The 15,696-nt window shown below is 40.6% G+C and overlaps 1 protein-coding gene across 7 annotated transcripts in view; it reads right to left on the reverse strand.

The window, feature by feature from the left end:
• Positions 1 to 7,062: 7,062 nt before the first annotated feature.
• Positions 7,063 to 15,696, reverse strand: part of MSANTD4 (Myb/SANT DNA binding domain containing 4 with coiled-coils) — a 23,520-nt gene continuing 14,886 nt past the window's right edge. For 2 of the 7 annotated variants that reach the window (XM_026057832.1, XM_026057828.1), the window contains exons 2-3: positions 9,601 to 10,232; positions 7,063 to 7,866 (exon numbers count right to left, since the gene is read on the reverse strand). In XM_026057832.1, coding sequence (XP_025913617.1) covers positions 7,291 to 7,866; positions 9,601 to 10,062 — 1,038 coding nt within the window. In that variant the 5' untranslated portion in view covers positions 10,063 to 10,232 and the 3' untranslated portion in view covers positions 7,063 to 7,290. Of the gene's footprint in view, positions 7,867 to 9,600; positions 10,233 to 10,870; positions 12,963 to 13,010; positions 13,029 to 13,297; positions 15,395 to 15,696 lie in introns of those variants that run through there. The other 5 variants (XM_026057829.1, XM_026057826.1, XM_026057827.1 and 2 more) reach the window with 5 other exon arrangements.

Here is a 15,696-nt window from a genome sequence, read left to right on the forward strand (position 1 = left end):
AAAATGGCAGCCAGCCAATCACGGAGCAGCATGAAAACACGTGGGCTGTGACACTGACAGAAACGGCAGCCTCTGCCCATGCAGGGGGCAGGGCTTCCTGTTCTGCGGCAGGTCCGGGTAACCTGGGAGGGGCGGCTGGTCCCCCCAGCCAGTCGCGGGTCAGCAGGAAAACGTGCTGGTGGTGCCCTCGTCCAGAAGGGCAGCTCAGTGCCACGGAAGGGCAGCCGAAACCCGGCGGCGGCCCCGCGCCTTGCTCGGAGGCCTCTGGTGCGGCCGGGGAGGCGGGGCCGGCCCCGGCAGCCAATCACGGGGCTGCCTGAGAGCACGTGGGTGTGGCGGGTCGGGAAGCGGCCCCCAGGCAGCGCGGCGCAGCGGCAGAACGGGCTCAACACCGTTTACCGGCGCCATAAAATGGCGGCTGAAGCAAAATGGCAGCCCTGAGTTTGCCGGGGAAGGGACTCCCATCCTGACGCGCTCCGGGGTCGTGGGAAGGGGCGGCTGCTGCTGCTGGCCAGGCCCAGGGCAGCCCGTGAGCACGTGGCAGTGATAACTGTTGTCTTTGTGCCACTGGCCCCCATGGTGAGGCCACTGGCCAGGCTGCCTCCTGCTCCTCTGCTCCAAGGGGGGTTGGGCTGGCCTGGGTCAAGTTTCAAAGCACTTTGCCCAAAGGAGCAACAGGAGGCAGGCTGGGTATTGCTAATGTGAACAGGAGGCAGCCTGGATAGTGCTAAGGAGGACAGGAGGCAGGCGGGGTAGTGCTAAGGAGGACAGGAGGCAGGCTGGATAGTGCTAAGGAGGACAGGAGGCAGCCTGGATAGTGCTAAGGAGGACAGGAGGCAGGCTGGGTAGTGCTAAGGGGGACAGGTGGNGGCAGGCTGGATAGTGCTAAGGAGGACAGGAGGCAGCCTGGATAGTGCTAAGGAGGACAGGAGGCAGGCTGGGTAGTGCTAAGGGGGACAGGTGGCAGGCTGGGGCATTATTAATTCCTGTAAGAAGACATGGGGCCCATGTCCTAAGTCAGTAAAGGAGAAATGGCAGCCTGTGAAATGAGAACCCACGCTGGGCCTTAAGCAGTCACTTGTGTTAAAAATCTAGATTTTGTCATTTATCCCAGATTTCAAGGTTATTACATTCAACTCGGGGGGGGGGGGGTGAAAGCCATTGCATTTGGTGGCAATTGTCTGACACTCTCTGCCTTAAATTCACTATTTGATTTCAGCAACAATAGAGAAGTATCGGAGTATTTCCTCCTCCCTCTTCTCCCACCCATAAACCCTGTCAAGCTCCTGATTGACAGTGAGTAGGATTTTCAACAGTATTTTTGTGTTTGTAAAATATCAACCCCAGATCTGATACCATCTCCTTGGAGTGCTCTGCCTTTCTGAGGGGGACTTCTTGGGGGAGTGTGAGTTGGAGAGGCAGGTGACATTGCTAATGCTCATTTGTGGCAAATGAGCCTGAAAAGTTCTATGAAAAGGCAAAGAAATGTGAGTTGTCAGCCTGTGTTCCTACTTGCAGAGAGGGATTTTATCTGATAGATTTAAAAATTCCTCTTGTGGGGGAGGAGGGGCAAAATATGAACATGGCCAAAGCAGTCAACATAATTCATCTAGATTTTGCAAGGGCACCTGAAAGATTGTTGTCCAGTTCAAGATTAGTATATACAAATCAGGTGCAGTCCTAGATTATAGGAAGAACTGGTTTAGTAGCAGTATTTTGGGCAACTTTTACCACCAGGCAACTGGACAATAGCATGATATAAATGAAAGCCTGGTTCTCATATCTGCCTGAATTCTACTTTAGAAAATTCAGAAGGCAAAACTTACTTTTCTTTCCTTCTTGGGTCCATCATCCTATTTCACAGAGCTACCAGAGACTCTGAGAGGCTTTCCAGCACCTAGAGATAGCTGGAGGAAAGTGACACTGTCTTTGCCTCTTTTTACACAGTCTTGCTGTTATGCTGGAGACAGCAACAGAAGTAACATAAAGGACACCTTCATCCAGTCACACAGTTCCTCTACAGGTAAGAGTTGGAGAACTGCTACATGCTCTAGAGGTTGGTCCATCTAGTGCTACCAGTATCCAAGACCTCCTGGACTATGACTAGTGAGACTGGGTAGGTCCCATCAACTGTCCTGGTCAGTGTGCAGCCTCCCAATTGCAGGTGTTCGGATGTAACCCAGGCCCAGCAGTGATAACAGCCCAGCTGCCTAACCTTGGCTCAGACGGATGAGAAAATTTGCTAGTTGTGAGAAAAAGCTGAGAAAGTTTGTAGAGAAAAGTCAAGCAAGATAAGAAAGGTAAAACTACAGACAGAGGTAGGATTGTTGAAATAGGTATCAGTAGCAATTTGAGAATTTACGGAGAAAAAAAAACCCACAAACATAGAAAGGTTAAAAAATCCTGAAGGAAAAACAAGGAGTCAGAAGATCACAGAATCACAGAATGGTTGAGGTTGGAAGGGACCTCTGGAGATCATCTAGTCCAACCCCCCTGCTCAAGCAGGGTCACCTAGAGCACGTTGCACAGGATCACATCCAGGCGAGTTTTGAATATCTCCAGAGAAGGAGACTCCACAACCTCTCTGGGCAACCTGTTCCGGTGCTCTGTCACCCTCACAGTGAAGAAGTTTTTCCTCAGATGATGGAAACTCAGGACCATCGAAGAGCCATTCCAGGTAGCCCTGAAGGCCAACCCTTCTTCTCCTGACTGATGCCTGCCTGGTTAGCAGAGGCTCTTTGAATGTCCTGTCGGAGGTGATGAGGATACTAATGCTTAGCCTGACAGCTTTTTAAATCCTAACTATTGTTTGCATTAGATAATAAATATTTTATACTTTAAGTTGCGTATATGCTGCTTGCAGAGTCTCTTTGTGCATGCTGAAAGTTGCTCAAAGTGGCCCAGAGAGAAATAACACATGACCTCTTATACTCAAGGAAATGAAGTCCATGTTGAATTGTACTGTGCTTTCTCAGGTGTGTCCTGTGGGAGTGTGGCTGCTGTTCATCCCAGGTTGTCCAGTAGTCAGGTTCACAGCCTTGCCCTGTGAGCTGCTCTGGCTGTTTTTAGTATACTGTTTAAGCATGAGCAAGTCTGTCTCCAAATTGTGTTGTGAAAACACCTGGAGGCACTCTGCTCCTCTTTGTTAATGTCTTAAGGGGGCACAGATTGGTGGGACACGCCACCAAAAACAGGTGGTGAGAAACTCAGTGGGGTAGTCTTTATTCAACCTTCATTATTCAGTGCTCTGGCCTTAGAATTACTGGCTAGAAAACCCTTTAAGGAGTAGTGGACATAATGACATTTATTAAGGTTTGAGTAGATGTTTTCCCTGCAGCGAGCAGAAACATCCTGGCACACACTGAATGTACGAGCTTGTCACTACGGATCTTCCTGCTGAATTTCAGGCTGCACTTTTCCCCCCACCTTTTTCATATATATATTCCCATGAGGCTTCACAGAGTCATGAGACTGGACATCAATGCATCAGAAACAAGCTCAATAAAAAGGCTCCCAATAACCACTGGGGATATTTACAGTACCTTGTTTCATTACTTGTCTTGGCAAAACAGCACTGGGCTGTGCCTAACTGCTATGACTGGCTTCATCCACCTTCCCTCTTACTAAATGTTTGATCCTCACTCCTCTCCTTTTTTTTCCAAATATTTGCCCCTTCCTCCATATGTATGTGGTTTCCTCCTTGTCTTACAATCCTTCCCAGTCTGGGAATGTCAGTTAGCTTACATATAATCATAGGCCTGTCTTTTACGCAGGAATCCAAAATCTCTCTCTCTCCTTGACATAGGAATGGAGTTCATGTGTATGTCCTGACTTCGGTGACATTTAGACGGTCTAAATCTTGCCCTTAGACTTCGCTATCAGGATTCCAAATTGGTAAATCAAGCAATTAAGGTTTAAGAGATTGCAGATTAGTATTTGAAAGAACGACATTTAAATTTAAATTACCATAAAATGACTACAATTTTGGTATGAAAAAAACAAGCTATAAAATTGTTGTATTAAACTCTATAATTTTCTCTAAAATTTATGTTGGAACTGTATTTTCAATTATTTATGGCCATACTTAATTTCACCATTTAATATTTTCCAAGAGGTTTTGTATAACCAAAGGATGTATCACTTCCCTGGGAGGCTGAATAGATAGTTGTTAGAAGAAATTATTGCTTGTTTATTGCTCTATTCACATTTGGAGAAGTCTTCAAATTTCTGAAATAAAAAACAAATCTTTCAGATTTATCTTAGCTGAGTATTTTTTTTTTCCAAATCTTCAATGTTCTTAGAGCATAATTTCCATTATGCCCAATGTAAGATGCGAGCCTTTATCCTAATGGTTAAGTCCTTCAACTGAAATAAAAGATGAAGATAGAGGTGCTGGTGTAAACTAGCAGCATAACTGCCTCTCAGAACAGGAGCCAGGCTCCACACCTCCTTCCCAGACAAGTATTTTGTACGCAAAGGACTACAGAAGCATTCTCTGGCCTGACCTGGTCCTTCTGGTCACTAACTCTTGCATTCCAGGTTACATTGACACCCAGTCAGTCCTGCTCACCCATAGTTGGGCACTCAGAATAGTTTTCTAGAAAGTGGGTCACCTCAGGATAAGGCAATTATGAAATCCATGTTAGTATCTGGGCAAATTCCAGTATCTCTATGCATTAGGCAATCACATCAAACATTCTGAATTGTCTCTTCCATGTTTTGAAAGGGAAAGATAAGTCATTTCTCCAAATAAAGAGAATGACTTTGATAGAGAAAGCTACTTCTGGTGTAAATGTGTTTGACAGATATAAGGTAGTCACTTTGAGGGGGAAAAAAAAAAAGAATTTCAGATCCAGTTCCCTCTAGGGCATTTCTATCCAGCTGGTTTGTCTCCTTCTCTTCTCCTTTCTCAAGTACTGGTTGTTCTGAATCCTATTTTGAGGTGCCTTGTCTCTCCAGTTTACTACACAGGGAAAATAGGCACTAGCAACTTTGGGCTGTTGCAATGTGGAATATCCAGGTTCCTCTATATGTGTAGCCCTTTGGTTTTCTCCCTGAAGAAACATCATCTCAGGAGCAATTTTGGGTTGTAGTAGTCAAATTTATTTCCACTGTAGAAGCACACTTGTTTCAGTAATAAAAAAATAACATTTTCTTTGCAGAATAAAAGTAATCCTGTAGTGGTATAAATATATTTACTTGCACAAGAATCCATGTAAGTCACTCAACATATACTCAGATTTAGTATTCTGATAGTCTTCAAATGGAGTTACCAAAAGCTAGCTGTTCATAGAAAGATGAGAAATCTAAAGTTTGGCTCAGTTGGGATTTAAACAGATATGTATATGAAATCATAGAAAGTTTCCTTGTTCTTTATTATTATTTTAAATAAATACATCACTTATGAAAAAAACTGACAGCCTTCAGCAGTGATCATTTCTGTTTACTTAATTTAACACATACCGTATGGTGTCAACCATTCAAGCTTCTTTATGCTGCCTTATTGAGATGATCTTAGTCCTGGCCAGGCAGAACTAACATCAAGAGGAAGAAGCTCAGTGTTCCTTAACATGAGCTCTGCCTTTGACTTCACTCCCAAGATGTGGAGTCAGGAGAGAGTTCAGGAGGAAAGGAGCGGGGCACAAAGGAGAAACAGTACCTGGCAGACAAAACATACCACCCTTTTGCAACATGAGTAACAAACTAGCTGGTGAAGGCCAGAAAGTTTTATCCGGTTGCATGGCAGAGGAGGGAGCAATATGAAGGTATCACGGTCCGCCCCTGATTGCATAGGGTTGCATACCAAAAAATTTGCTGATCACAGACTAAATGTTGACCTGTAGTGCCCCCAGCCTCATTATCCCTGATTATCATATTAAAAAACATGCCCTTCACTGCATAAGAATATGTAAATGGGGGGGGCGTACCCCACAACAACCACACAAATGGCAATCTAGCCATGAAGTATGACTGCCACGCTTCCACATCCCACCTTCAGCAACTATAAAAGAGAGGACAGCCCACTAAAGTTTTTGGAAGGGAAGAAAACTGAACCCCCGAACTGTTCACTGGAGATTGCTGACGAGCAAGGCTCCTTCTTTCCTCCCCCAAACAAGGACACCTCTTTGGTAAGATTTGCACCTCCGGCAACGTCGGAGGTTACCTGGGGAAATATATTATTATTGAAAGCACTTAATTGTTAGTTTGAGCTCAAAGAAAGAAAATTTGTTGCAGCAAGTGCATTTATCAGTGGCAATTCCAAACCTGTTGTATCTGTTGCTTTAATAAATTGCTTATTCTTTTCAACTTTGTGAAACTAACTCAGGGCAAGTCCTTTTAGGAGGGCTCTGGCAGGCAAACCTAAATTACCAAGATAAGGAAGGGCCTTTCTTCCCTTCCTTCAGTGTGACACAAGACTCCCATCATGAGCTACTGTCTTTCAAGGAACAAACCAGGTCTAGCAATTTACTTCAGGGGTCATCACAGATTGATCCGACAGCAATTACTTCCTGCTACTAAGTCTCTGTGCTATATTCAGACAGGTAATCCAAATGTAAAATACTCTATTATTTTTATTACTCATTATTAATGACCTGGTATGTCCAACAGTCCAGCTTATAGTAGGTATTATCGATGTGCAGCTTTGTCTAGTATGAATACTTCATGCAAATGGAAGGAGTACACTATCTTCTGCACTCCTACTCAGTTCAGGTCATGGAACAACAGTAGACACCACTGCATAACCTGTACTTCACTAACTCTTAGATAATTCCTGAACTCCTCTTTCAATTGTGGGGACAGAAAACTCTGAAAGGGGGGAATTAAGTATAATAAACCAATCACATCATAGCTCTGTGTTATTGTGTTCAGTTTAAATTATACATATTTACTATGTGGGCTATCTTCAGCACCATGCCCTCACAACATATGCTGATTTATTTTGTGGTTCCTATAATTTTAGGAAATTACTGTTATTGCAGTTAAAAAAAAAAAAAAGCCTTGATTTTCAATGTGTCTGTGGGAAGAGGACACCAAACTATACAATACAATACTGAAGACAAGTGAACATAACATTTTGCTCTGATATACGGAAAAGCAATTTCATACATAAGCTCCATTTATGTAGGCACACTGACTTATTGAGCACTATTCCATTTTTAAAAGTTTAACATCAACATTCAATTCTGGACAGAAGAACATTAAGCTTCTAGGACAGTTTCAGTATTAAGAAAAGAACTACCTCTATTTTACAAACATCAAAACACTAATTTTATGCTTAAATTAAGAAGTTCACTGCAAGTGACCCTCTCGCTGAATTCTAAGACGTTCCTTCTCCACTTGCAAGCGTTCCTTCTCAATCTGCAGCTTCTCTGACTCAAACTTTAAGAATTGCAACCTCTCTTTCTCTAACTGCAAACGTTCTTTCTCAAGTTTTAACTTTTCAGTTTCTAGATCCAGAGGCTGCATGACTGGTTTCTCTATTTGAGCCAGATCATTTTCTAGGGCAGGTTTTTCAGCATGCAGAGTCGCTAGCCTCAGTTTCTCTCGCTCAATCTGAAGTCGCTCCTTCTCAAGTTGAAGTCTCTCATGCTCCAAGTCAACATGCCGTAACCGTTCTTTTTCTATTTGCAGGCGCTCCTTTTCCACCTGCAGCCTTTCAGCTTCAATGTCTAGTCGCTGTTTCTCCAGCTCTACCTTCTGCTTCTCTAGATTTATAAGCAAGTGAGAATCTTCGTAGACTAGCCTAGCTTGAGCAGAGCTTAGATTTCCAAACTCTTCAATGTGAGTGAAATCTGGTAGGTCATTTTCCTTTTTTGAATCTGGCAAAACTGATGACAAAATTTCTTCTTCTTCCTCAATAGGAAACTGCAGAGAGGAATGCAATATGCGAAAATTATACTCAAGTCTCTAGACCATAATAAATCTGTTACAACCAACCTCAATGAAAACAGCAGGTATTCTGTTTTTGGTTTTTTTAAACCATCTTAAAAATTAATTCAGAATTGTTTTCTTACATTCTGTGGAATAACTATGCTAGATCCAAAGACTGTTTTATGCTATTTTACAGGCAGAGAAATATGTCAGATTTACAAGTTATTATTTGGTAACTAAAAGTAAAACCAGTTCTTCAGTGGACATGTAAAAAAAGTATAGGGAAGAACACAGTTTTTCTTTTGCATAATTTTATCTTTAAACAAAACAATGTATGATAGATACTATAAATTATACAGAGCCACTGAAAGAAAACTGGATTTAAAAGCATGCATTGTTCTAATTTTTCATATAGCTCCAAGACAGTTCTGTGAACCACTAAGGATTTGTTGTGACCAATCATTTATCAAAGCAGCTGGATCTGCAGGCTATTTCATTATGTAAATTAACCCAGCCTTCATTAAGATAAGGATTCCATTTCTAAAAACATTTAACATCGTTCTATATTTGAATTCATCTGACTTATTTTGCATGTTCCTTTCAGATTGCATTAATTGATCCATAAACAGGACTTGTTAAACCAATTTTGTATTGATGTTCTTTTCAAAACCATTTATGACACAGGCAACTTAGGGGCTAGCACCATTGTTCTTGATGGACTGTAACAACTCATGCAGAATTACAGCCCTTATGGGCTATAAACTCATAGTACATAAGGGATCATCATGTCCCACTGAGTATGGTACGAAGGAAAAACAAACTGAGGAAGATATGGGTTCAGAAAATCCTAAGACAATGAGATCCACTGCCAGTCCTCCAGTATTAGAGAAAATAGACACATTTCTTCAGCAGTGGTGAGACAGGAGTCTCACTAGCATTAAACAGCTTACGTTGATAAGTACAACCAACATTCCAGTACTCATCCCAAATGAGCAGAGATAGGATTTGCTCCCAAATAAAAAAAAAGAAAAAAAAAAGGTTTATGTACCAATTTTTGAAACAAGCAGTATATATTTGTAGAGGCATACCAAAACTACCATAACATTCAATTTCATTCCAGCTGGCTGCCTCACCCAGGACAGTCACAGTAGTACCAATAGCACTAACCTTTGTCTGCAGGTTTCACAGCTGCTTGTCAGAATTAACAATAAAATACTGTCAGAGAGGAATGGCTGGCTGACTTATTCAGGTTACAATTTCATCTCCAGTGGGTTCATTTTAAGAAATGCAAACAACATTCCATCTTTCTGTATCTCCATGTTACAAATATTTTCATTTGTGAAAAGGTGCATTTATTTCTCTCCTCTGTTCATCCATACAGACAGCCTGAATACTAAAATAACCACCCTTTCCTTCAATACATGTGTATCTTCATCCTACTGACTGCACTAATTCCTCTCTATGGCACACAGAATTGGAAAATATATGTGCAAATACATATTCAAAGTTGTGTGGTATTAATTTAACAACCAACATCCAAGACCATACACATAACAGCAAGCTGCTGGATCTGAATGCCATCTCTCTGATACATACTTATTTCTATAGATTCTTTAATTCACACATTCAGACAAAAACAGAAACATGCTATCGAGAAGGACAGCAAAAAGCCCCATGCTGAAGTGTAAAGGCCATAGTGAATACAGCTAGTGTCTCCTAATCACTTACTTCAAAACTCTGTGGATCCTCCTCTTCCTCTTCTACTTTGATTTCTGTTAAAGATCCACCTGCTTCTCTGAAGTCAGTGATATTTTGCCATTCAAAACTACATTCATTTGCAAATCCCATTTTCTCATCCATATCTTCATTGAGAGAGTCATCTAAATCAGATGAAGGAAAGTGAAACCCAGCACCTACTACTTTGATGTTTGCGTTCAGACGTTTTCTCTTCATGAGTGCTCTCCAATCAAGGTACCGTCTTTTCACTTCTGTCCCTGTTCTTTGCTCTCCTTCACCTACAGCATTCACACATTCTGCTATTTCCTCCCAAGCTTTCCGTTTCATCTCATTAATTGTTGTATTAAGTTGCTTGGAAAAGAGTACTTCTTTCCTTTTTCTGATTTCCTTAAGGAGAGTTTGCGTTTCCTGAACACTAAAATTGCTTTTTCTTTTTCTTTTTAATTGTTTCATTTTTTCCAGCTTTAAGCTAATAATTTTACCACAACAGATTTAAAAAAATGTTCTGACACTAATCAGCTATTAATACAAATAAAATTTTAAAAGCAATTAAAGTAGTTCACTCAGTTCTTGTGAAGTAAATTTTCTCTTCACTTGGTAGTATTTTCTATTTGTCAGACTTCCTAAGAGAAAAAGAGCAAACAATATAAATCTCAAAGATATGCAGTGTATATTTTTATTTAATGAACTTGACTCCTAATTCAACCAGTTAAAGAATGCATATTCTCAACTGATCATTCATCCAATAGAAGAAAACAATTTTGTTAAATTCTGAATATAAAGTAGCTATAGATGAGCTTCTCTAATCTCATATGAATTATAAATCCATTAATATATCCGTGTCACAAACCGTTAAGGTTGAGTTGATATTTCCATAATAAAAATATGGCTATTTTCCTTTGGCTCTTACAGTTTTGCCAGTCAAGATCCGCTTAAGGCTAAAATTGGACATACACATCTCAGTTTGAATGTTGAATCATTTCCCAAAAAAGCTAAAATTGTTATATCATTAGTTCAGAAACATAAAATGTTTAAGTGACTGAAATTTCTTAGATGCTTTTTAAAGCTATTTCTATTTTTTTTTAAAGTAGATTGATAGGAAAGATTGAAGTTTTAGATGCACTTCTGATTTACTTTAATCACAAAAGAAAAAGTGTAACAATTCTGCTGAATGACAGAAAACAACTAGTAGTACATATTCAAACAATGCCACACATCAGAGGTGTTTTAATGGGAAATAGATTTAGGAATAAGTCATTACATGCCAATGTTAAAGCCCTCCTTCATCCATCTCTCACTGCACAACCTCAACCCATGTCAGATGTGATCACAGCTTGAAAGCTAAGCCAGTCCTCTACCTTCTGCAGTAGCTGATCCTGTAGGGAAAGCTAAACTTCATAATACACTTGACAAACAGTGAACAACCCTACAGAGACAGTGGAAAGTTTGAGTGAGAGAAACATATGGGAATATTAATGCAGTGATTAATACATCATGTACTGCATTGCAAAAGAAAAAAAGAGAGACTGAAATGTTCTTAATCAGATTGCTTAGTAGAAGTCCACCTTCAGATTTGTTTTGAATCTTCTTTTGAAACACTTGTTACCCACCACTGTTAGAAAAAGGCTTTAAACCAAGGAGGCCAATGTTTCACTATTAATCAATACAGTATTTACAGTTTCAAGCTGTTATGATTCTTCACTATTTAATCCAACATGATTTTTTGTCCACGTGAAGCATATGTCTCACAAATTATATATTTGATTACTATTGACTAATGACTAATGGACTTAATCATTAAATAACAAATGCTTTTTTCCCCAACCTATCCAGGCTGTTCATGTTGCTAACTTTTTTTTTCCTCCTGTTATTTTCCTAAGGTTGGTTAAAACTTATACATCAGCACATTACACAAAAGCTCTCCATTTTGTACGGTAGACATTGCTTTCCATCCTGTTCCCTTACAAAGTTTTCCATATCAAATAACATACTTTTGCACTCCAGCATCTAAGCAGAATGGCATCAAATATTTTATAAAATACTGCCTTTAAAAAACCATTTCCCTATTTTTCCTGATTAAAATATTGCCCTATTGCCCCCTACTGTAAATTCACTTACTTCCGATGCTTGCTACCTAGCAAATATGCAAAAGCCAGCCCCAAGAAGAAACCAATTTCACAGAACATAAGCATGTATCTACATAGACTACAATACAGTGCTACCATGTAGTTACCCAACAATTTTCAATCTTCAAACTCAAGTTCGAAACTACATGTTACTGTTTCAGATGCATAAACCTCCTGCCCTTCTGAAAACAAAATACCAATCTATTTTAAGGAAAGAGAAGAATTTAAAAAATAGCATCACCTACTGTTTTGTTTTTAACACAGACACTTAGCTTGACATGACCAGTAATAATAAAAAATGTTGCAGTTTTAAAAAAAAAGTCAGATTTATAGCCACAACACAGCATTATATCTGCTGGTATTAGATAAAATTTTTCTGAGACCTTTTATCTGATCTTTAAGCTTCTCCCTTAGCCTTCCTTATTATGAGCTTATCCTGAAAAGATACTAGGCAGCATAATATTTACTTCAATCTGGAAGAAAATCAATTTATTTGGGGCTTGCTGTTGCTTTTCTAACCCAAATTACAGTGTCACTGCTTTTCTTCTGTTATTACAGCAACTGAATTTCTTGAGCTATCTATCAAATTCTAAGTTCAGCTTGTTAAATTTTTTCAACTTTTAAAAAGTCATCGAGCAGCTTAATCTTTCAGTAAAGTTACCAGTGCACTGACTGGAGTTAACGAATTGAGACTGCTTTGGGAAGCATCCAGAGTAACTGCCTTATTAACAGTGACTGATAGATAGACATGTATCCTCTTTTACACTGATTAAAAACCATTTAAATCACTAGAACTGGAGAAATACACATGCTTGGAGACACAGTTAAATGCTATCAAATTATTATTAGTTTCAAGTTAAGTTCAAAGTGATCACACTGAGTTCATATAGCTACATGATGGCCTTAGTAACAATTCTTCCAACACACAGAACATTTGCATCTGTCCGATTTCAGGGTCTGTGTGTGAGTGTGAGAAATATTCAGAGGTATCAATTTTGAGTTTGTCTTCTAGGTAAAAAGAATTATATAGGATTCCTACATACAGCACAGTTTTCAAAATAATTAATTTTGGACATGTCACTACCAAGACATTGGACCTCTGCCTCAGGTCGAGTCCTACTTACTGAAATCAGCAGAATTACACATGCTTGATTTTTAAGCATGTTCTTAAGTGAACATTTAAGTACTTTGCCGAATATGGGGCAAAGGGTCAGATTTATCAAAGTATTTGGGAACTGGATATATCTCTTAGGGTACCTAAATATCAGGCTTTACCTGAATAAAGCTGCTTTCATCTCAAGATGTATACTGCACGAACTCTTTACTTAGCCCTGGTTGGGATCAACACAGCAATGGTCATTCCCCAGTGGCAGGGAAATCGCAGGATTTTAGAGACTGATATGGCATCTCTCTTTACTTCTGCTCTTACAAAATTTCTCAGTGCTAGCACAGCAGGGGAGAGCAGGCACAATCACAGGCAAAAAAAGATTAGGTCTTCACATCAATTTTTCATCAACATTATTTTCTAACTGTAATTCTGCAGAAATGTGGAAGACACTAACCTCTCATCTTGGCTGCAGAGAAGGTTACGAGTTATGATGCACCATGTCCAGCTATCCTGTGGGTCAACCTCCTGGCTCCTTGCACAGATCACAAGTGTTCTGAACCACCTGTCTGATCTCCCCATCCACTGTGGAAATGAAGTGCCTAATCTTCAGTTTTGGATTTTATTCCACAAGTCAAGCAAATGACCAACCTTTAAGCACTGCAATACCTAACTTGGAAACTCTTGGCATTCATTGCCCTTATTATGCAAAATTTTCTTTTAGACTTTTTTTTTTCTTGAGCATGTCTAAAACAAGCCCTTAAATTTGTAAGCAAAACTCCAGCAAGCCTTATCTACCTATTTTTAAAAATAAAGTAGAAGCTAGTAGTCATGAGAAGTACATCTTACTTTTTCCACTGGTCTTTCTTCTGTGAAAACATATCGACCCATTAAAGACATTTTCCTTCTTATTAATCTAAGTGGGTGTTAATAAATTTTCTTAACAGTATATTCACTTCCACAGTTGGATCGACCCCACTGTGGGATTATTTACCTTTTTAATGTATTAAATAGAAAGCAATATTATCTAACTAAAGCCGAGGTTTGGAATATTCTTGTTTCTGATGTTGCTAGTTGCTCTCTGGGAAATTACTTTTTAATGCAGAAAAATGAAATGTCATGTGCCCAAAATATTTAAGGAACAAAAATGGTAACAAGCCAGGATTGGTACATGTTCTAGACAGCTACAGTAAAAAATATATCAGCCACCAATTTGAAAGGCATAATTTACAAAGGCATGACATAGAGCATGTATAAATTTTGCTTTGATATAAAGTCTAAGATATTAAGTTCCCACATTTGGAAATAATCGTAAACAATATTACAGTCTTTGGAAATCAGTACTGTAACTGGTCTATATTTTAGTGTCTTTGGTAGAGGATTCCACAGCAAATAAGGCTTGTTGAGTGAACCAACTTGGGAAAAAGGGCAATCCCCTTGGAAAAAGGATGTGGAGATAAGAGCAGAGGTGGGGAAAAAAAAAGTTTTCACTCAGATCAAGCCACTTAGACCACTATGAAGGCAAAGGGCATCTGCAAGCAAAAAAATCCTCCTCAAGTGTATGACCAAGAGTACTTCTGATATGTGACCAAACTCTCAGTCTCCTCACACGGAATAACTGCAGTGTGATCATGTGAGAGAGGAATCGCTAGGGATTTAACAGAGGATGCAAACAGCTCCCATTACATGATTAACCATGTACCCATCGCATGGCAAAGCACTTCTGCATGATAGATGCAAATGCACATTTGTGCAGTTTGGGTAGAAATGCAAAGTGCTAGCTAGAAAAATAGAAACGATTCTGATCATGTGATAGTGTAAAGTTTTCAAGAGGCTTCCAGGAAAGAGCGTAACAAGAAGCTACAAGTTAGACAGAATTGTCCCAGGCTCTCCCACCCTATATATGGCTGGGAAAATCCTCATCTCTGTACTAAAGAAACATATTGTCAATGTTGAAATAAGACGAGTATTGCAAAACTGTATGGAACTCTCCCAAAATACATGAAACAAACACAGATAGAATAATTTTAAAGTACTTAATGGCAGAGGCATCCACATTCTGCCCCCTATGGCTTCTGTCTCCTTAGCTCACAATATACTACTGTGTGAGCACTGGCTGGAATGAAGCATTAAAAAAAACACCACCACCAAAAAACAAACAAACAAAAAAACAGAACAAAAAACTACCCAACAATAAAGACTTTCACCAGGATTGAAGCAGAATTGGTTAGTATTAAGCCTGGACTATCCTTCAGAATTTTTTTTTTTTTTAAATATGGCAGTCCATGTTTTCTGGCTTTTTCCACTTTTAAAGGTGACGGTTGAAGAAATAAGCTTTACATCAGGAAGACTGGCAACCTGCATTTCTAAAATAGTATCTGAGATTCTGAGGCCTTTGTGCGATCACACAAGCGCAGGGCCTGTACGATTCACGATGGATGGCTACGTTGCCTGGGAACACGCTGTGTTTCAGCACTAACAAAGGCTGTAGGCCGAGGAGGATATGGGTGCTGCTATGCGCATGCAACCAGACCGCAGCGCCCGCTGAGAGCAGCGGGAGGCAGGCGGCAGGCACCGGGACGGGAAGCAGCCTGGACGCGGGCTGCTGAACGCCGGTCGCGGGCGGCGCTTCCCGGCACACTGATGGCCATGTGGCCGCTCCCCGCCCGCAGCGGGAAACCGCTCCTCCGGGCGGCAGCGAGGCCAGGCCCGGCGCCGCCCGCTCCGCTCGGGCTCACGCAGGCGACAAAGAAAGGCGAGCGCAGCCGCGGTCGGCGCCAGGGCGCCCGCGCCGAGGGCCGGAGCTCAGAGTTCGTGGCCCGGCCGGGAGGCGCGGGCCGGCGCCCCTCGGCAGTC

Source organism: Apteryx rowi, unplaced genomic scaffold (assembly GCF_003343035.1).
Source record: "Apteryx rowi isolate R43461 unplaced genomic scaffold, aptRow1 scaffold_1400, whole genome shotgun sequence".
In the NCBI taxonomy this organism is placed as follows: Eukaryota; Metazoa; Chordata; class Aves; order Apterygiformes; family Apterygidae; genus Apteryx; species Apteryx rowi.